Raw genomic sequence first — 22274 nt, forward strand, 5'->3', positions numbered from 1 at the left:
CCAAAAAAGTTGAGTCTTCATTCTTGTTATTGAATGACACGACGAGAAGTCGACACCGTAATTTATCCTGCTCAGCACCTCCTGGTAATTGTGAAACTAAAGGTGGACAGTTTGCTGTTTTATGATACATTGAAAGTTTCATATAAAAAGAATCCAAAAAATCCATCTAAGTCAATAAACCGTACAGAAATATGAAATGAAAAATTTGTCGAATATAAATACTTATAAAAATACTAACTTATGGAAATCTTTTTATGATATTATGTCTGTTATGCAAAACATTTTGAAATTTCATTAGCACTATAATAAGGTACGACTGTATCGATAAAAATTTTCTATAGTAAATAGTCAAACAGTTCTATGAATTACAGTAATTCTTCATATATAGATAACTAAATTAATGTTCACAAAATACTTTGTTTTTAACAAGCATTCGTGTAATTTATTTAACTTTTACAAATTCTGACATACGTATAAAAAAAAGAACACATTTAGTGTTCCGACATAGAAACAAAAGATGCACTACTAGCTTCACCCCACGAATTTTTGGCAATGCAATGATACATTCCAACATACTCTTTGGTGACACGAGGTAATTGCATCCATGATGTTCGCATAAGAGGTTCCGGACCGACGCTGCTATGAACTGTCGCTCCTTGGGCTTCACCTATCCACATAGAAATTGTAAATTATCACTTGTCTTAATAGATACATTTAATCGTATTAAATAATGTATTTATAAATTATAATTATCGAACTAAACAATGTATTTATAAATTATAACTATGTTATTAAAAACGTACCTGGCAGTTTCAAGACTTTCCTCCCATCTGCTGCATGAAATTCCCAAAAAATATCGGGAACAGGGAAGCCTTTCGCTTCACAATTTAGTGCTAATCGTTGGCCAAACACTGATAAAACATCTTCTAAAGGAGATAAAATCCAGGGACGGCTTTGACACGGACCAAGATGCTGTAACGTCAAGGAAGATGAACGTTTCCGTCTCATTGCCTCTTCATGCAGCGCACAAGGTGTTGTGTACGTTTTATTATCATTACCACACGCTGGAGTTTGTTCCATACAAACGCAAGTGGCTTCTGGTTCGTCCTATATATAATTAGAAATCATATTAATTTAAATGAGTGTTCTAAAGATACAAATTTATTCTCTAACTCCTTTCTACAGAATGATTCCGCAACTGAAATATTCCACACCTATTTTTTGATTTAGAAAATATATGTTAGAGAAGAGGTGTGAATAAATATGAATATGTAAGAAAAAATTAAATTTTCGCAATTATACTCATGTTACAATTGTCCGTAATGTATGTACATATATTTTAGAAAATTACGTGCATTAAAACCTTCTTGTCATTCTGCGTGAAAAAGTATTAAATTTTTTTTATGAAGTTGCAACATTCTAAGTGGTAAAATACATTGATAGCTTTTACAGTCAGTAGTGATACAATTTGATAATGTTTCTCTATGAATTCAGTAGTACGTATCATTGCTTTCCACGCCCTACTTATGAATAAAATCGACATCCGCCATCTCTGTATCTGCTCAACGAACAAGGCAGAAAGTCTTTCTTCTGTAACGATGATACAAGAAAAACGGTTCTACTTTAAGACAAAAAATGAGATACGATATTTTATTACGAATCAGCTAGATAATATTTCATTTAAATATACCTCTTTCCGGAGGTCCGACCTTAACTTGCACTCATAATTTCTTGCACATAGACCATCGTTACGACGTTTCGAAGGCAATCCAGGTATACTAGAATTCCAACAAGGTTCGCCATCCAATCGAGCACATATACCAGTTGCACAACATTTACATGGGTCGAGAACAGAACCTAATAAACATTTTCCAAAGTCCCCCGGACACCTATATATAAACAAATCTTTTCAAAATTTACATTTACAAGATTGAATAAATGAAATTACTATTTTGATTTACAATCGACTTGTCACAAGAACAAATTTTTCGAGAAGTAGTAACTGCTGAAGAAATGTCGAAACTTTATACTTTTTATTTTTAATGATTTTGTGTCCTATTCGTCTTATCCAAATAATATATTAATATATTTTGTAGTTCAGTAAAAAATCGACGATAATTATCTTTGTATTTAATCTAAACGTAATACAATAATAGTTTATAAATTGCAATTTATTATATCAATGCTAAACTATCAAGTTCAATGTCCTCGCATCATAGCTATAGCTTGTCTCTCCATGTATGTTATATCACTTTGACACTTTTACCTTCCATTAAAACATCAGCATTAAAATTAACCATGTTTGTAAAGTAAATATAAATTAGGACACAGAATATAATTCACTGAAATAAACGTATTTCTAATCCTAATAATTACCTATAATCGCCACACTCGATACATCCTTCAATGCGTTTCTTCTCTATGATCTCCGTATCTTCGTTAATTTCGATAGATGCGAAAGCGTTTCTTTCGAATATTGCAACACAAAATATAAACAAGTACGACAACGATAACACAGGAAGTGCTCCTTTACGCGTCATCTCGCTGACTAACAAGGCGAGAGTACTGACAAAGAGAGAGTCCCTTTCCTTGATTTCTTCCTAAGGGGGAGTAAAGATCCCCAGCGTTTCACATAACATAACATTAAGAAACAATCATGCAATATAATAAATTAATACAGAAATTATATGTTAACTTAAAAATTATTAAGGTTTCCCATATACATTTTCTACATCAAATTTTTATTATACTATACCCCTACCTTAGAGCATATCCCTATTTATACCCCGCTTTACATTTTCTCATATTTCTCTATTTTATTAACAATTGAAGAATATTTAAACATGTTCAATTTCTTTCTGTGCAATTTTAAAAAGAACATATGACTTTAACGAAGAATGTTAATTTTCGGTTCATTTGAATTATTCAAGTTATATACAGATATTTGAACATAACGTTACATTCTCTTAGAAAGAATTTATAGTAAATGCTTAGAAAATGTCAATAACTCTTAAATCAATGAGCAATGTTTGAATAAATGTTTTACAGCTACTTTCGACAAACAATAAAAATATTTAAAGACAAGGGGTGATTGACTTGTAAAATCTTTAGAAACCTTTTTCTATTTGAGTATACTTTTAAAGACGCTATATGTTAAACGCTTGCAAAGAGATACTTCCGAAAGCGGATATTGCGAGAATAAAGCAACTGGCGTCTGGACAATCAATCAATTAGACGGCCAACTAGTTGAAATACTATTACCCACGCGACTCTCTGTTCTTATCATACAAAATCAAATATACGTGTACATATGTTTATTATTTCTATGTACACTTACAGAGTAAATAAAACTGCTCGATTGTCTGATATAGATATATTTCGAATTGTTTCTTGAGCGACTTGTAATAATTATTTATACTATTTGTTTGTTTCAAACTATATAAAGTAATTGATTTTACATATAGGATCAGTGGATTAGAACGAGGGAAATTATGCTAGACTTAAGAAGATGACTAAAGATATATTTGCAGTATTTCTTACAATTATTTCAGTAAATCTAACGGTCCTACACTCTCTGACAACTCTCACGCGACTTCTGATGAATTCTTTCATGGTTCAATCACTGTGTATTTTCGAGCGCATGAACAATTTTCTCGTAATAATCGTTTACGGCACAATGTTGTACTAGACGTAGTACTTTTCAGTTTCAATATTTTGCATTATAATTTGTTTTAATAGAAAGTCAATGTAAATGCGTTATTGATTACAAAAATATGAAAATACAGTCAAATTCTAAACGCACACCACATTCTTACTACTTTTTTTTTTGATCCTCAAACATTAATCATCCACGCTATATTTACTCTTATAACTGAACTGCGGATCTTTATGCATTTATAGAAAATATAAAGGTTCAAAAATGTACAGAATGAAATTATATATAAATTATTGAAAGTATGGTATCGTTATAACATTTAATGATGTAATCTTATCTTTCGTGGTATCTATCGAAATATAAATTCACATAAACATCCAGAATCTACTTATATTAATAATGCTCAAAAAGCTAAAATTTTACTCCTTTGTTATTCTAATGTGAATTACAATGGATTGCTCGACGCCAAATAAGTCACTTTCTGTCAGGGATTAAAAAAAAATATCTTGTAGTCTTCGTGAAATTAGAGAAGAGTAAAATAGATGAAAAAGGTGAATAAAATGATGACTTACCCCTTCCTACTTAATCTCACATGGACTAAATTATATTTCACATTGAAAAATATCTCTAATATCAATCTGAATGTGATCGATTTAAGTAGAGCATCTCATATATAAACAGGGGAAACACATGAAAGTTTATAATTAAATATAGAAGTACAATTTAAAAAATAATCAATCGAAACATATCGACATGTATATCACTTTATGATATTCCTGATTATCCTCGAATATGACAGTTTTAATTCACTGGAAAATTGGTACTTCATTGAGATTATATTTATAAAAAACCAGTTATAAATTATAATACATGTAATATTTAATAAACTTCTTTCTAATCTTTCTTTTCTTAATCTGATTCTGACCCTGAACTAACATCCGATTCATACTCTTCTACACTGATAGTAAATTTGTATTCCTGGTCACAACCTAAATAAGCATCACTCATGAAATACAAAGTGTAAGAATGTTGACCAGGAGCAGGTGCCACAAAATCGAGTTTAACCTTCGCCTTTTGTTGTAGTGTCAACCTCTTAATCGATAATAAAGAATTAGTCTTCGGATCGCCGATAACAACCCACCACCCTTCTTCGCGTTTTTGTGGGAAGAAGGGTGCTACAACTGGACCTGTCACTTCATCTTCTCTTTCAAGCTGTACAATTACATTTACTGTACCACCACTGCGTAATTTATCTTTATCTTGAACTTCATAGGACATTTCTATGTTTGGATAACGATTACAAAATTTAGCTACATCTGCCATTTGAGTCTCAGATAATTGTAAAAGACGATTTCTATCATCATCTTCCAATTCCATTACATCAAATACCGTTTCTACTCCTTTATCTGTACAACGTTTGATAGTTTCAGGTGTAAAATGTGGTAATTGTTTGAGGTACGAATCCTTAGACCACATGGCTTGTGTAACCATCTGTGCTAGTTCCATAGCAGCCACAGCAGGAGCTAGCCAACCAGATGAACTAAGAACATCAACACAAGCTTGTATTAATCTTATAGCTTTGCTTAATACTAATTCTGTATCTTTTTGTAGTTCTGGGCCAAGTAATATTCTGGATAAATGTGCTTGCAATAGAAGTTGTGCTTTTACATGAGGGTCAGCCATCCTTGTAGCTTGAGGTGCATGTGGAAGCCTTGTTGCCAAACTCCTTAACAAATTTTCTTCGCGCTGCCTAACTGGAACATTTTCATATTCAGCAGCAGCTGAGATAATTTCCAGCAAACCTCTGATTTTGGTTTTATTATTTAAAGAAAGACTGAACAACTCAATTGTCGCATAATTAATATAATAATAAGCTGCAATCATGCCAAGATTCAAAGGCAAGGTGTCCATTTCATCTTCTACAGCGACACATTTTGCTTGTTCTAGGTCACTCAAAGTACTTTCAACCAATTCAGATAAATGATCTGATAAATGCCTATGTGTAACACCTTGTAATCCATAATAATTTGGATTCTGTGTAAGTCGTCTATATAAGAAAGTCCATGTAAGATAATCAACTGCGTCTTGTTTATTTTCAATTGTTTTAGTCACAATTTCTGCATTGAAATGATCATGTAACCTATGATCTAAATGACTTTCTACGGGCAAAGGTTCGTTTAAGAATTTCTTAAAGAAGTCTTTCTTTGAACTCTGACAAAGAAGGACACATTTGGCATCGTCATCTTCTAACGGACGATTTGCACGTGCTACCATTTGTAAAACATCTGTAATTGGATAATCTTCGTATGCATGTGTCTTTCCATTGTAACATTGGGTATCCATAACAACAACAAGATGAGAACTAATAGATAAACCCCAACAAAGATCTCTCGTAGCAACTGCTATTTGAATAGCACCACTATCGAAAAGTTGTTCAACCAGATGTCGATCATCCACAGAGAGCCCTTCGTGAAGATAAGCAACGCCTTGTGAGAGCGTTTCTTTCAATGTTTTATCTGTCATTCTATCTAAGAACGGTTTGATATCAGCTTCTTCTGCGTGGAAGAATCGAGAAGGTTGTCCTTCAGCTGCAGTGAATGTTAACAAATCTATGGCTGTTAATCTAGCTTGACGACGAGTAGGTACAAAAACAATGACTGGTTTATGAGATGCATGTCTAAGTATTGCATTATACACTGGTTTTGCCATAGCAGCTAATCTAGATGCATTGTGAGTAATATTTATTCCTTGTACATGCAACTCTAGAGGTACAGGCCTAACAGATGGATGGAAATTGAATGTTGCAGCAGCAGGTGCACCTAACCATTGAGCAGCATCTTTAGCATCAGCAAGTGAAGCTGACAATGCTATAATTCTGGTTGGTTTATCTAGCTGTGAAGAAATATATCGTGCTCTTGAACATGCAACCTCTAATACAGGCCCTTCTTCTCCACCAATTAATTGAAGTTCATCAACAATGAAAAGTTGAATGTTTTGTACATTTTTTCTTTGTTTCCATCTTCGTGATAATACATCCCATTTATCTGCAGTTGTAATTATGATCTGCCCTTTTGCAAGCAATTTTAAATCTGTTCCTGTTTCACCAGTCAGGAGAACTACCTTCCTACCTAGTTGTTGATTAAACTTTGATGACCAATCCACATAAACTAACTCTGCTAAAGCTTCTTTACTAACCATGTATACAGCTCTTCCTTCTGGATTTTGGGTCAGTAAACGTAATACAGCAAATTCTGCAATGGTTGTTTTACCTGAACCCGTAGGTGCTCCAACAAAGACATTATCATCTGAATTGTAAATAGCATTAAAAACTTGTGTCTGAATTGGATTAAATTGTGGAAATTTATCTGCATAAATGTTTTCGAACTTTGAATTACGTAACGCAGTAATTGGAAGAGGTTGTAAATCAAGTAATTCAGTTGGTGGTAAATTCTTTTCTGGCAAAATTAAATGTCGAAAACTGACAGGCAATTGAGTTTCCGCCCCAATCCATCTATCTGATACTACACGTAAAAAGTATTGTGGTGGTAAAGGCTCAAATACGGGAACAAAAAATTTGATCAAATGTTCGTCTGTTGCATATTTGGCCTTGAGTAAAAAATATTCATGGTGAAGTATCACTTCCGAATCTACATCTTCAACTAAAATCCAAAATGCTTCAGATGCTCCATGTATTTTTTCATCCCATTGAAAGTCTGGTGTAATAGTTAGTTCTACTCTTAAAGTAGAACGGGTAATCGGTTGAATGTGCGTCGATAGTTCTAATTTTGGAAACTGATGAATATATTTATGAATAGTTTTACCTAGCTTTGGTACTCGAATCAATTCACCGATTTCATTTGGTCCTAAATCATACAATCTTTCCCAGGGAAAATTCTTTTTTTCTATCTTTTTTACAATTTCCTCTGGCATTTTTCTGAATTGCCTAAGAGGTGACATCGATTGCCACATTCTACGATCTATCATTTTACATAAGGATAGACATTTATCCCCTAGTTGTGCCCAGCCACGAAATAAGACGATTTCAAAGATAGCTCTCATTAATCGCGATGCGGATTGAGTAACAAATACCATATCAGACATAAGAGCAAATCCTTCAAGTTTCAATTGAGAGATGTATGCTTGTAAAAGTACATTGACTTTCGCACTTGCTTCTTCTATACTTTCTTTTACCGGTATTGGAACTCTCTCCATCAATTTCTGTAATTCTAACTTCTCTTCTTCTCTAACGTTTATATGTTTAAATTCACTAGATAATGAAAACACTCTAAACAATTCAATTTCACTTAGAGTACGTTTTAGTAATTGATTGTATATAGACATCGTGTCATGAGTACAATAATAATGCGACGCTATTCGACCTAGTTCAGTAGCTTGGAAATTTCCAGATTTTCGATCATATTTAATCAAACCACTGCGATCTAATGCTACTGCGGCAGAATGAATAAGATCTGCTCTGTGTAATTCAAGTAGTGGATCTTCTTTTAGCTTATCCTGGCTTATACTATATAAACTTGGACAACGAAGCATTCTAATGTATAAGTATGTGTATCCTAACCAAGTAACTGCATCTCTAATATTTTGTATAGTGCCTAATACTATCTCTGCATTTAACATATCTGACATTTTACTAATTAATTGTGATTCAATAGGTAACTGCTGATTTAGTAGGGACAAATAATATTGAAGTTCACTATGATTTGTAATAAGAATACCTTCACCTTTTGTATCATACTGTGGACGACCAGCTCTACCCAACATTTGCAACACGTCTAGAGCACCTAATTCAACCCATCTACCTTTCTCTGGATTATAGACTTGAGTTCCTTTTATGATAACTGTATGTGCTGGTAAGTTAACACCCCAAGCTAAAGTTGCTGTGGATACTAGTACTTGTATATGTCTGTCAGCAAAAAGATCTTCAACTAATGTTCTGTCTACTCTTGTCATACCAGCATGATGAATAGCAAAACCATAAGGTAATAAATCTTTGAGTTCTTGATTTTTAACTTGTTCAGCTTCTGTTCTTAAAACTTCCATTGATGCAGATCCTTCTCTAAGAAATTGTCCTAATGTGTCTTTTTCCAAACACATATCTCTAATAGCACGTGCTGTTTTCCCAGTTTCTTTTCGTGAATGAACAAAAACTAAAACTTGGTTCCTGCCAGCATGTTCCATTGTTTTCTCATATACAATTTCATTCATCACTTGAAAACGTTTCAATGCTTTCTTTTCTGTTACACCTATATATTGCTGTTCTAATGCAACAGGTCTAAAACTATTATCAAAATAAAATAACCCTGATTCTGGTTTTATACGTAAAAAGGCTGCGACGTCCTGATAATTTGGTAATGTTGCAGAAAGACCAATTAGTCTTACATCTTCCTGCGTTGTTTCAATATTCCTGATTGTTCTAGCCACTAATGCCTCCAAAACAGGACCTCTCTCATCATGTAGCAAATGAATTTCATCAATAATAATTAATCTAACCAATGAAGTAAAGGTTTTCTCTCCTCCTTTTCGCGTTATAATATCCCATTTTTCGGGAGTGCAGACAATAACTTGAGTTGCAGCTATCTGTTCCCTTGTTAATTGATGATCACCGGTTAATTCCGAAACGGTTAAATTATACGTGGATAACCTTTTACCAAAAGTTCCAACCATTTCTTGTACCAAAGAACGCATTGGTGCAACATAAATTATTTTGAATTCATCCGCGTTAATCGTACTATCTGCATTTATATGTTTTCCAATTTCACGCATCATACATAAAAGAGCAACATTAGTTTTACCAGCACCTGTTGGTGCGCACAGTAGTAAATTCTCATCGCTTTCTAATGCAGCTTGATATAAACGACTCTGAATTCGGTTTAATGTCTTAAATCCTTCAAAAGCTGGTTGCACGTATTTTGGCAATTGATCAATTGGGTAAAGTTTCTCGTTTTCTGCAAATGGTTTTGGTTTTAAAGCAGGAACATGAACTTCTTCATATCTAGAAAAGATAAAAGACAGATGATATAAAAAAAGTAAATGATTAAAAATACAAAATTTTAAATAGGTTTCAAATAGATATAAATATCGTACCCTTTACGCTGCTTTCTGAAACTTCCATCAGGTAACTGACAACGTTTATTTGCCATAAAATGACTACCTTGTGCAAATATCAAGTCTTCTAGATCTATTAGATTTCTTGTACCCTGAACTTGCCCTCCAGGACCTCCAGTATCTTCGTTTTCTTCTCTCCGTTTACGTTGTGCCCTTGCTTCCATCGTTTCATCGGCATCATCATCACCTTTACCTGTATCTAATTGTCGCAAAATTTTTGCTAATACAGGATCATCATTCATCTTATTTCGAATTTTTTGACGTTCTGATTCGGACTGTGAGGATGCCAACATAGTGCAATAAGCAACTGCAATGAACAAAAATATTTAATTGCATTATATGTATTAACGAATCATTACATTTCTCTGTGAATTTTTCTTACTTGTATGCCTATATTTCTTGAGTTGTTTAATGAAGTCGAAACAATCATAACCTAGCAAAAGTACTAGTTGGTTTTCACAGTCACGATCATCTCCAGCATCTTTTAAAACTGCTAATACTTCTGCAGCTCTTGCTTGTGAGACCATAGCATCATCATATATCCTACTTAATCTCCTTTGCAACCAGTATGCATCTATATCCAAAGGATGTAATGGCTTCTCTTTCTTCATTTCTTCGGCGCCACCTAACTAAAGAACAATACGATTATTTATTAATAAATATTTTTTTAGGTTCATGGAAATCAGTCTTGCTGAATATATTTACATTTTCTGCATGAATAGCCCTATCATCATTAGCTTCTTCACCTTCATCACCTTCATCATCATTTTCTCTAACTTCTCCATAAACATCTTCATCATCTTCTTCGCTGCTTTCTTCAAATTGTACATTAATTCCATATGTTTCATCAATATTTTCTTCATTTGTAGTAGTTTTCTCATCACTACCAAAATCTGTTATCTTTTTTCCAAGGTTCACTAATAATGCAAATCTTTCTTCAGCTAATGGACCCAATAATAATTCTGTTTCTTTCTTCTTTTCTTTTTCCTTAAGCCGGTCATTTTTTAAAACTGCTAATACTTCATCAGCAGCACCACAAAGAATATCTCTAGGTTGATCTCCTAAGGCTTCTTGAATAAAACTCAGTAATACTTCGTAGGTTTGACGTGTATCTTGAGTCTTAGGACGATAAACAATTCCAACCATCTCATCTACGCCTTCTGAAAGCAATGTTGCACCTTTCATCCGTGCAAAATCATATTGTGCTTCATCTCGTTTCTGACGCCTATTAAATATAAATATCTGATATAGAGAATAGTTCATTATGATAATGAATATGTTAAATAAAAAGTCATGTTATTTACTTGACTTTTCGTTCCTCTGCTTTTCCTGGTTTAGTACGTTGTGCTCTATCACCCATTCGCGTTCCATCCAGTTTCCCAACAAGGGACATAACCTCGCCAGTAGCTTCATCTCTACTACGTCTTTCTATTAATCGCACATCAGCTTGTAATACGAGATTAGAATTCTGAAACAAGCATACGGACATTTATTAATTGATAAAAATGTGTTTAATTTCTGGTTACATTTAAAACTTAACCTCTTAGTAGTGTAATCAAAGAATGCAAACATATCTAATCAAAATTAGACAGGTAATTAACAAATATACTAACAGCTTTATATTCGTACTGCAACTGCCTCGCTGCAGCGTCTGCCATAACTACCTTTTTTCGCACCTAATTACTAAAAGATTATAAATTACCCTTATTTTACACACTCTCTTCAATAAACTCAAAACGCTTTTCACACAAAATTATAGGAGACTGAAAATATGCCACCTAGTGACAGAAAATTAAACTACTGACAGTAGATCGAGCATCTGTATGATCAACTGATTAACCATAGAGTTTATTCATTTTCACAAGAGGTGGCGTTTTCAGGGAATTAATTGCTCCCTTTGTTGCCCAACAAAAACATTCTTTCCGTATCTTGTCCTTATTCTTTTATCATTTTTCTCTTTTCAAATTTTCTTTTTATGTCTCATTTCCTCTACTGTTTCTCCCTTTTTATGCCAACAGCACACGGTCAACCGAATGGGCTAACTATGCCCAGTGTAGCTTTGCTTCGATGTTCTTATGAATATTCGGTAATTCTTGCGTAGGTAAGGCCGATGGCAAGTAAAACTAATTATATGTTATCATATGTATAGTCCCTGAAAAAGTGGCGGACTCTGCCATTTTCACATACCTATTGTAAGTATTCACTTTAACCGTATTGTAAATTGTATAGAGAGTAAAAATAATATATACTATGATATATATTAATATATATAATATATATCAACTGCAAAACAAATATGTGGTTCTTCATGTAAGTTAGCTAATTAATTATTTGTAAATTACATAGCAAATATATACTTATATGAGATTTTGGTTATATGATTACAAACGAGGTACAAACTAGACCTTATTTCAAAATTTTTATTTGCCGTATATTTTGGAGATCTGTGACAATCTTATCATTTTTATGTCACATGCGATATTATCGAATCATTATAACTGATTATTATAATGACACAAACATTTCGTCTGTAGTAATTGCTCGAATTAAAGCTCAGAATTATCATTCGAATGAATTTGTTCAATTTGTATGATAATAAACATATAGACACAAGTATCACAGAAATATAAAATTCTTCTATTTCACCGATAATAATACCTTGTAATTCCATATTACTGTATATGTTCGACCACGTTTGTAAAAAAAGCAGAACTTTAAAAATTTCTTATAAATCATAATTATACGTTACGATTTATGATTATCTGGTCCGAAACTGTCATAGTTCGTTAATTGAATTTTGAATTGCTCTTCTACAATATTTCAATATTGCGCGCCGTTTTGAGTAGAAGAGAAGACGTCCAATGTCAGCCAATAGGAAAGCGGCAGGACGACGCTTGGCGCGAAATAATGTCATTCAGGTATCGGAAATCGTGGCGGCAGGATGTGTTACTTCGTTTGACGCGCGTGATTTCTTGTTGTCCCGTTTTATTTCCATTACTATTCTGTTACTTTTTGCAGGCTACTATTAGGTTTGTTCAATTAATATATTCTTATCTAATACTTTCTTAGATATTGTCATAATGATACTAAATAATTTGTCGAACTTTGTTTTTTTCGTTTATTTTTGGTAATTTATTTAACATTTACTTGACATTTATACATGTAGTAATTTATGTTATAAGCTTTTAAGACGAAATTTAAACTTAGTTATTGTTTCATTTTAATATCATTTTAATATCATTCATTTTAATATCATTAATTTTAATTCTTTGTTTTTCTCGTATTCAAGTTGTTGACTGAATGCTGAAACCATTTCGATGACTATGCTGTAAAAATTTTATAATATGTCCTTTACGGCTAAAAAGGCAGGTGTACTGGTACGTATACATTCATATTATCATTTAGTGAATTATATGTGATATATGTGTTTGAAATGTTTTATTTGTGGTTATACGTGATTACAGTCAGTAGGTATGTACAATTAAGATATATACAAGTTGTGAATTATAAATCTATAATTTATTAAGACTACTAAAATGGAAATTAGATACGATTTTATTTTCGGATACATCAAATCATTTCCCTGTTTCAATCTACGTGTATTGTAAATTACAATTTTAAATTAAACAAAGTAAATTATTAATATATTCTTATATTTGAACTTGTATATTTTAGTGCATTTCAAACACGTATTCTTTGTAATAACATTGTCTGTCTGCGTCTTTATGCACATCCTTTACTGTTTTTGAAACCGCGAGACATGTTTAGATGCGTCTCGAGTCAAGGCTAAACGTTACCTTTATATGTTGTTATCAGACTACCCTCAGGCATATTTATTTAATTCTTTTCTTCGATTTCTGGCAAACGATTTCTCAAATATTTACAAAACACAACGTAGTCTCTTACTAGAAAATGCATTTGAGTGCATGATTCTGACATTCGCGAATGCATATATCCTTTAAATAATTTCTAATTTCATCTTTCATTCTATAAAAGGATGTAATTTACCATTTGTAGATAACATCGCGTAGAATTATGAACATCTCATGACCATTGACGAGTGCCTTGTCTGTGTCATAATCTCGTCTGTAGATATGTATTACTAACGATCGATAATATAGAAAATATTAGTAAAGTATTTATATAAATTAGAAGTTGTTCAACAACAGATGACAAATTCAGTAAATATCTATAATAATATCAACTGATAGTTAGAACAGAATTATTAACTGAGTGTTGCAAATTATATATTCATTTAATAAATCAAACGAATATACATATTATCGGAATATTAATAAAATCGATTATTATTTAACAGTACCATCAAAATTGTACAATTTGTTAAATATCGATCAAAACATAATTATATTACGGGTGAGGCAGTTTAATCAGTGGTTATATTCCATCATAACAAATACAAATGTATAAAAGATATGTATTTCTTATACATTGTTAATTGCGTTGAAATTACCATTTATCTAATGTAGTACGTATTTATATATAAAAATCGAAGAAAATATTCTTAAGTGGTAAAGGAAGCTCCAATATAAACTAAATTAATGACACGCATTACTGAAATTAGGGCTTTTTTTAATTACGAAATTTAGTGAATAATAAAGCGAAGCTGGTTCGAATACTAGAGCAATAAAATCATCTCGTTATTCTGCCACATCGTTGCTATTCTCGTTCGAACACGGGATTCGTCTATCATGACAGCATCCTGCGTGTCGAATTTATTGAAATTGTATATCGCGTACGTCGCGCTATCCATTCTGCGCGTTCCAATACTGAATACGTTAATGCATCCCCTCTGACCCCATCGACAGCCACACGTAGCAGGCTGCGGATTCTATTTTATTAACATCATGGGTGGGGAATTCGAAATATTATATCGGGTTTCAATGCACGAGAATTACATATTAACCGTCATTAAGCTCCCGCGGATCGCGCGATCGCGTTTCCCTTACGAGACATTTCCGGCTCGCATGCATCCTGTGCGCGTAATAACGCGCGAATAATACAGTCTCGGCAGTCTCGACGCGTCGTATGCATAAGTAACCGGCATTAAATTTCATCTTTTCTTAACGAATCCTGTGGCTCATTTAAGAATTTTCGATACTTCCCGTGCAAGATCACACACAAGTTATTTCATTTCAAAGCGATCATCTATTATGCTGTGAATTTTATTTGAAAATTACCATTTAGAATAGCCCGAATTGAGTATTCGTAACTTCAATACTTTGTACGCGGCTACATGCATGTTGTCGCGCAATTTCATTCGTAGATCATCATTTAGAACGGTGTTATGTGAATGGAATTTAAGTAATCATAATTTCGATGCTTTCAGTATTACGAAAATACGCGAAAATAGACACGCTATTTCTTTTGTTTTTCGGTGCGATATACTACGGAGACGAAGTGCTAGTCCGAAAGTGGATCAAACAAAACTTTGTTTATTTAATGCGACGTGCTATGCAGCAGTCGTGCTTTCACCTAAAAATCATCCACTGTTCAATTATAGTACTTCACTTTGGGGGTGTCGCCCGGCGATATCGACAAAGTTTCGCAGAAACAATGTTGCTCAACGTTAATGCTCCAGTCAACCGATGAATTTTTCATATACCACTTTCGTAAGTTACCCGAGATCCATCATCGTATCGAATGATTCAGTTTCTAGCCGATAATTTTTTAATGCTTCTCTATTTTTATTTACTTGACGAGTCCATTTTTAATCTTTTATCCAAGATATTTCTTTCGCGTCGTTTCGTTTATACATATATACCGTCTTTTGTTCTCATCGATTTAACGCGAAGCAAATATTTGCCCTTTTTTGCGGATTGATTTTCAATGTAGGAAAATGGCGAAGTCCGTGAAACCCATCCGAGAATTCAACGATGGACCACAAACATTGATCGTCCCACGTCACCCAACCTAATACAAATCCGTTGGAAACCTCGTGATCTCTTACCATATCGAGCGATTCAATTTCGATCTATCCGATAATTTCTAAATGTGACAAAATGGCAACGCCGACGAAACCGACTGGAACATTCGCCGAAGGACCTAACGTAGACCGTTTTCTCGTCACGTTTTATCGTGTGGCTGTATCAAATTTCGAGATACGAATGGTGATCGATGTACCCTGTCTGAGTATTAGTCTCTGTCGTTGTGTTGTGTACGGTTTTTTTTCTTACGTTGCATGTTTCGTATCATCGGGAACAGTCAGCTCGACGGTCAGTAGTCAAAGTGCAGAAACGGCCATTGCGAAATTGATAAGACGACATTTTACGCGCAAACACGATATTAAACACGTTTATTTATATCGCGATCGCGACGAGTTTGCGAATATTCTGAACGTGCAACCGCTTCAGGCGCTAGATACGCGCGTGTAGTAGCCTTTGTTTGGATAGAGCAACATTTTGTTATTCTCTCTTTTGTAGGATTTTGGTTTTTAGTCGGTATGACGTTCCGCTTGTTTATTACTTTTTAAGGAACTATTGTTTTTAAGATACCGTGGGCAAAACGCGGGAAAAGCAGCGTAAAGGAGAAGATAATGAAAAGCTACATCATTATGAAAGAAATCGTGTAACGTTGAGTGATAACAGACTCGTAATTATGTTAACGTCGTTAATTCTTCATGGAAACATGGGATATTGCGAAGTATATATATTACAATTAAATTCTTCTCTCCGAGTTTCATCCCGAAAGTCTGGCGAATATCTTTCATCCGAGAGGAACAGAAAGTAGAACTTAATTCAGCCTTTTCGAGTCTTTCGCGCGCGATTAATCATCCCTTTCGATCGTATCGCGATTCACCATTTATTCTATATATCACAAAGACGGGATCGACTAAACGGTGAAAATGGTACCGACTATTTTTATCGGAAAAATTCGAAAATAACGTGCAATATCTCGCAAAGCTAAAACCCAAACGATAGGAAGCAAAGCAGGATAACTTGCTAAAACTATTAAAACGAAAGCCGGAATACATTTAACTGTATCGGTGTACGAGTTAGTGAGAAATCAGTGTTGATTTTGTGGATACAGAGATGAATTATATATAGCAATATTTGGCCAATTAATATTCATCGTTTTGGAAATTTCTCTATATCGTATTTATGAGAAGAATTGAATTTTAATTCGAACAACGTCCCTTTTAAATTCATTAACGTAATTGCTCTTGCAATTATTATCTTGCTCGTAGTCTATGTAACTATTAAAGCTACTCGATCTACGCGAACTTCGACGTTGAAACGGGAATCCGGTGTTCTATAATCGTGGAATACCAATCTGATAAACCGTTCTTATCAAAAAATATCAAAATGAAATTTTTTTTCTAAGTGTATAAACAAACGTTTAATTAATTAATACTAGTAGAAAGTAGAACACTGTATTTATATTTTTTATGGAAAGTAAATCAATTATTTATTTTTTCCATTTCGTCTTAACCTTTTGTCCGCTACTGTATATATGAGATAACAGTCACTTGAAACTGTTTATTTCAGCACTGTCAAAGATTCGGAACGTTACTCTTCCATCGTCTTCAAATAAGCAGCGTAAAAGTGAAATTTCTTATTTCCAGATAGCATCTGTTTCAAAGATTTATCAGTTATTTGTAAAGAACTTGTATCTTTGTATTTAACGAGTATTCATCCTTCTAACTACGACAATATATCCTGCTTTAGTTCTGAAGTAACATCTTGCGCTTCCTTACATAAAAATGCTCGCTCTTCGCCAAGCCAATACACGCGAATTCACGAATTGTTCCCGAAACGGTTGAAATCGCGAAATAATTTGCGGCCGATCCTTGCGGCCAGCCGGAAATTCCGGTGCTTACGGTCACGTCTGGCATACATAAGTACTGTTCTGAAACTGATTTGATTCACTTTACACTTAACAAATTAACAGCGTTGATTCACTGCTTTGTGGGAGGCTTCCAACATGGGATTTGCAGATACTAGGTTACGCAAGCTCAGCATAGGGTTACGTGTCTCTCCTCCCGTCTTCACTCTGCCGCACTCTCTCTCTCCCCCTCTCTCTCTCTCTTTCTCTCTCTTTCTCGCTGTCCCGTTCACTAACCGTACGCTCTCCCTGTCTCGCGCGTTGTCTCTCTTATTCTATTCATAAGTATGCGCGAATTAATTACGAGACCCTCTCATTTGCGTCAGTTATTATGAACTTCACTGTAAGACCATTACTGAATTACAGCTAGAGCGTGGAGTGGACTGCATGCGGCTCGATGCTCGCGCACCTCGCGCGAGACAAAATCGAAAATGCATCTGTAAACAGTGGGGTCAGACTCGCTCATTTTTTACCAGTAGCCTCTTCTTCTTCCTGTTTTCTACCTCTTTGCCCCTCATCATTTTTTTCTTTCTCTCTCTCTCTCTCTCTCTCTCTCTCTCTCTCTCTTTCTCTCTCTCTTCGTTTTCTTCCCACTACGTGCGTTCAACCATTCGATGTTAATGTATGCGAAAAGTCTGAGAGCGATCGATCGATCGTTTCGCTCTATCTGCGTTCGACGTGCCTTTCCACGAGACAGCATCTCCCTTTCCTAGAGAGTGTTTACGACGAGACGCGTCTCGATCGTTAGATTTTACTGGAATGAGCGAGACCCATGGATAAGAGTAGGAACTCTGAATGGGAGTAAGGAAGATTCGTTCCTTTGGGGTTGGAATAGGCAGGCGATGTGGCTGTTTATGCAGCATGTTACGGAACTATTAGGGTAATTCGAAAGAGGATGATCCCGATCGGTCGAACGCAGTCTCACCATCTCTCGATCCAACGGATATTGTCGCAGAGTAGTTGTATCGATGTTCGCATGTTAGGTAACCAACAATGATTGATCGAATGAGAACGGTTTTTCTTTGAAAATTATTTTAGAATCGAAGAGTTTTATTTAAATTAGTTAATAGTTTTACAAAAATCCCTCTAACATTTTTAATTCTTCTTCGATGCATTTCAATTTTTTTTCAACGAAATATTCATCGCGTTACGGAACTGCTACGATTGTATTTGTAATTATATCGCAGAAGGATTATGTCCAATTAAATCACGTAATTATATGGACATCACGACGGAAGTTCTTTTATAAAAACCGATTACTCCTCATTTGATAATAAATCAACGCGTACGTTGTGAACCTAACTTCCGACTACTAGGATGCGTTATTATCTGAAAAGTGGAGAAGTTTAAACGTCGTTTTTATTATTTTACGTTTTACGAATTTACTCTGTCTAATTTTTCGCCTACAATCATCCCCCATGCAATTATCACATAACTATTTCGATAACACAAGCATCGCAAAAAAAATACCAAAACGAAGTTAAAACGACAGCTAATTATCGTTCCTCTTTCCCATTTTTTCTTCCATAACTCGGACATTCGGTGGTTTAGCTGGTTCGCGGTTCAGGTTGACCGTACGTTTTGAAATCATTTGCAATCAAAAGCGAACACGGACCAGTGACGGCGTCGGTTCGTTAATGCAGACGCGTTTTCGCCGATTTACTGACACATTCCGCTAGTGGTGGCGGATTGTACCCTGACCTGATTCTACTTTCGAATCTATCTTTAAATCTCTCGGCTGCGCGTACCACGCTCGGGGGATGTTCGCGTATCTGGCCCGTGCTAACGAACCCCCGGCAAGAAGACAGCTATATCACCCGGCTCATCCAATTTCCTTCTCCCTACGCTTTTCTCTTCCTCTCTTTTCCTCTCCTTCTCTGTTACAAGAGGTTTAAATAGTTCGAATGTGAAGAAATTTAAAAGACATTTAAGTTTTCTGGAATCGCGTATCGCGACTTGCTTGTTCGTTAGATTTCGCGCCTCGACGAACTCGAGGTTTCACGATTTTTCCACCATTCGTTGATGTGGAATGGACTGATGAACACGCGTACGGAACATCGAATTCGACTACAGCTATGCAAAAATTGATTTCGGCCCCGGACATAAAAGTGGCGTCCTCCGTCCCCGTTCTCTTCTCTTCTTCGTGCTTCCCTTTTTTTTTTTTTTTGTTTATTTTTTTTAATCGTTATTCCGTCTCGCCAAAATACATACAAAAAATGGCATTTCATTTGCCAGGAAATAAATTCCCCAATTTTCGAGTGTATTTCAATTTTCAAGAAGGTTGCGAGCACGTGTACGCGTTATTCGTTCGATCAATGTATTCCATTATAATGCGAACAAAAGGATCGTCGCGCGTCGAGGTAAATTGAAACACCGTCGCCTTTCCATTTCAATCTCGTCTTTCGACGTCCCTTTAATTGCTACTTACAATTAGTTGTCGAAACCGCGACAGCCATGGATGACCAACTTTCCATCTGCTAGACGAAGTAAAATCTTTTAAGCTTATAAATGTTGAGATACGTATCTCGTATCTATGATCGGTGGCAATGTACGTAATCGAGTTATTCGCAACTGTGAAATAAGTTCGTCCATGGCGAACAAAGTTTTCGTATATTTCGCAGAAAATACTCGGTTCCGAGGAATTAAATAATATAATGGAAAAGATTAAACCTTTGTGTTTCTAATCTCGTTAAACGTTTTATCGTATCTATTAGGTTGTCCAAAAAGTTTCTTTCGTTTCATAGATGAACAACAATTTCTGTTTTATATTATTTTATTAAATTAGGTATGATCCATTTCGTTCTATTTCTATTATTATATTCGTGAGTAATTCAATGAACTAATATAAAATAAAAAACATTGTGTGCCTATTGTTTCCTTATAAAACGAAAGAAATATTTCAAACAATCTAATACTTCTTATTTAATAGGTTTAAAGGCCCTTCGTAATATCACTAGATTTATGCATCTTCGAAGCTAATGGAAACATTCCACCTTGATCAAGTTTTGATACATAATAATCGATTTTACTTGCTAGAAGTAAATTGGAACGTAGAACGGCGAAAGGTTAAGAGAAGAATATGAAACTGTTTACGATGTGGCAGTGAAACGAATTGAATGAGTTGTAAAAAGTAGGTACCTTATGTTACATCTTTCGCGCGTAGAATAACACGGGAAATCAATTTATGCGGAAGAAAATCGTAAGGTTCCATTGCAAAAGTATACTTGCACATTGTAACCGTATCAGCGTATCTGTGAAAAAGAAGTTACAAAACAGAATGACTTTTTTGTACTTCGATTAAGACAGTTATAATTCATTTACTACAATTATTCTATATATTTCTAGAAATTAAATCAAGGTACGACTTGTTCTTTGAGGATCAAATGTCGATTGTAGTAATAATATTCTCCAAATCCGTATAAATTTGCTACAACAGTAACGCGACGAAGGAATGTAACTTTGTTGGAAAATCGATTTGAAATAGACAGTTCGAAGTAGAAACTTATTAACTACTCAGTCATTTAGTAATGAAAAGTTTTTGTTCCCTCTCTAATTTTATCGATAGTCTTTGCTTCGAAATTTTCTGAAACAGAATATTGTTTACTATTAAACAAGAAAAAATGCTACTACGATTTAAATACTATAATTTTATATAGTATAAATAATTAACTGCCACCCTCGTAAATAGTTCGCTTTGAGAGTTGATATTTATTTATAGATACTTCAAAATTGCTGATTTTCGAGATGTCTCGCTAATTTATCACCGGTGATACTATGTCTGTAATTCTAATTACCGTACACGTTAATAACTGTTACCCAACAACGGTATTAAATCGATCGATCGTTGGTGGCTCTGATTTCGGAGAAAAGCGACTGATAACGACACCAGGAACACCGTCAACGTCAGAAAACGATCGTTCGGTATACGAGAACTTCAAAGAAAATTGTAAGAAATAATTGTGTCAGTCGGTTGAACGAATTATCGATACAGTTCCGGTATACGTAACGAAGAAACCGTTTTAAGAGAGAGAGAGAGAGAGAGAGAGAGAGGGAAAGAGAGAGAAGGTACATAATTCTCTTCCGATGGTTCTAATCATTTACCCGGCATTCTTTTCTTTCCATCGTTCGTTCCGTTCAACGATGTAGTAGTACTTAACCCTGTCCCTTCATCTGCTCTTTTCAATTTTGAAATTTCCATCCTATACAACCTACGTACGGAACTTACGCTTCTCGAGTACGAAGCTCTCGTTAGAGAGATCGACGAATGGATCAGAGCTTTGAAATGGAACGGAATTATGAACTGATCGTAGATCTTCCTCGTCCCTATTATTTATTCAGTATTGGTACATATCTGTACGCTGCTTGGACTTGAATATTTTATAGAAAGCATTGGCCGTGTCGGCGCTTCTCGTGGTATGATACGAAGGCTGGATGCGCGTTGACGATCGAACGAATCGTAAAATCGATGAGAAACGAGCGTGAAGGTATCGAGGAAAGACCTTTTTTACCGGATTGGCGAAACCACCAGATCAGGCTTGGCCAAGTCGAGAAAGGGAAGCACCGATGGCGTGGTTTGTTACGCTGCTATTTTCTTCACTTCTCTTCTCTTCTCTTCTCTTCTCATCTCTTCTCTTCTCTCTTTCGTCTATACCCG

General features: G+C 34.8%; 3 protein-coding genes across 3 annotated transcripts in view; 1 reads left to right on the forward strand and 2 right to left on the reverse strand.

Annotated features, from left to right (window-relative positions):
• Nucleotides 1-415: 415 nt before the first annotated feature.
• LOC100644835 (insulin-like growth factor-binding protein-related protein 1) lies at nucleotides 416-2701 on the reverse strand. Its single transcript, XM_012312224.3, has 4 exons — nucleotides 2377-2701; nucleotides 1691-1889; nucleotides 804-1107; nucleotides 416-667 (listed from the first exon to the last, which is right to left on the reverse strand). Exons 1-4 carry the CDS (start codon nucleotides 2538-2540, stop codon nucleotides 492-494), a joined length of 843 nt encoding a protein of 280 aa, XP_012167614.1. The 5' UTR covers nucleotides 2541-2701; the 3' UTR covers nucleotides 416-491.
• Nucleotides 2702-3500: 799 nt separating this feature from the next.
• Nucleotides 3501-11552, reverse strand: LOC100644952 (putative U5 small nuclear ribonucleoprotein 200 kDa helicase). The gene is made up of 6 exons (XM_003393233.3): nucleotides 11392-11552; nucleotides 11083-11246; nucleotides 10484-11003; nucleotides 10161-10407; nucleotides 9758-10085; nucleotides 3501-9665 (listed from the first exon to the last, which is right to left on the reverse strand). Exons 1-6 carry the CDS (start codon nucleotides 11434-11436, stop codon nucleotides 4565-4567), a joined length of 6405 nt encoding a protein of 2134 aa, XP_003393281.1. The 5' UTR covers nucleotides 11437-11552; the 3' UTR covers nucleotides 3501-4564.
• A 1122-nt stretch (nucleotides 11553-12674) lies between these two features.
• Nucleotides 12675-22274, forward strand: part of LOC100645068 (hemicentin-1) — a 111930-nt gene continuing 102330 nt past the window's right edge. The window contains exons 1-2 of the mRNA XM_012311453.2: nucleotides 12675-12807; nucleotides 13068-13155. The gene's annotated coding sequence lies outside the window, so the exon portion shown is untranslated. The remainder of the gene's footprint in view (nucleotides 12808-13067; nucleotides 13156-22274) is intronic.

Source organism: Bombus terrestris, chromosome 1 (genome assembly GCF_910591885.1).
Source record: "Bombus terrestris chromosome 1, iyBomTerr1.2, whole genome shotgun sequence".
Taxonomy (NCBI): Eukaryota; Metazoa; Arthropoda; class Insecta; order Hymenoptera; family Apidae; genus Bombus; species Bombus terrestris.

Bases quoted from the DNA above. Each gene is read 5' to 3' on its own strand.
- LOC100644835 (XM_012312224.3), bottom strand. From the start codon at position 2,540: ATGACGCGTAAAGGAGCACTTCCTGTGTTATCGTTGTCGTACTTGTTT. The intron at 1,890-2,376 runs GTAATTATTAGG...GTTTATATATAG, and splicing joins ATCGAGTGTGGCGATTATAG to GTGTCCGGGGGACTTTGGAA. The intron at 668-803 runs GTACGTTTTTAA...CTATGTGGATAG, and splicing joins GAAAGTCTTGAAACTGCCAG to GTGAAGCCCAAGGAGCGACA.
- LOC100644952 (XM_003393233.3), bottom strand. From the start codon at position 11,436: ATGGCAGACGCTGCAGCGAGGCAGTTGCAGTACGAATATAAAGCT. The intron at 10,408-10,483 runs GTAAATATATTC...ATTGTTCTTTAG, and splicing joins GGGCTATTCATGCAGAAAAT to TTAGGTGGCGCCGAAGAAAT. The intron at 9,666-9,757 runs GTACGATATTTA...TATCTTTTCTAG, and splicing joins TTCAGAAAGCAGCGTAAAGG to ATATGAAGAAGTTCATGTTC.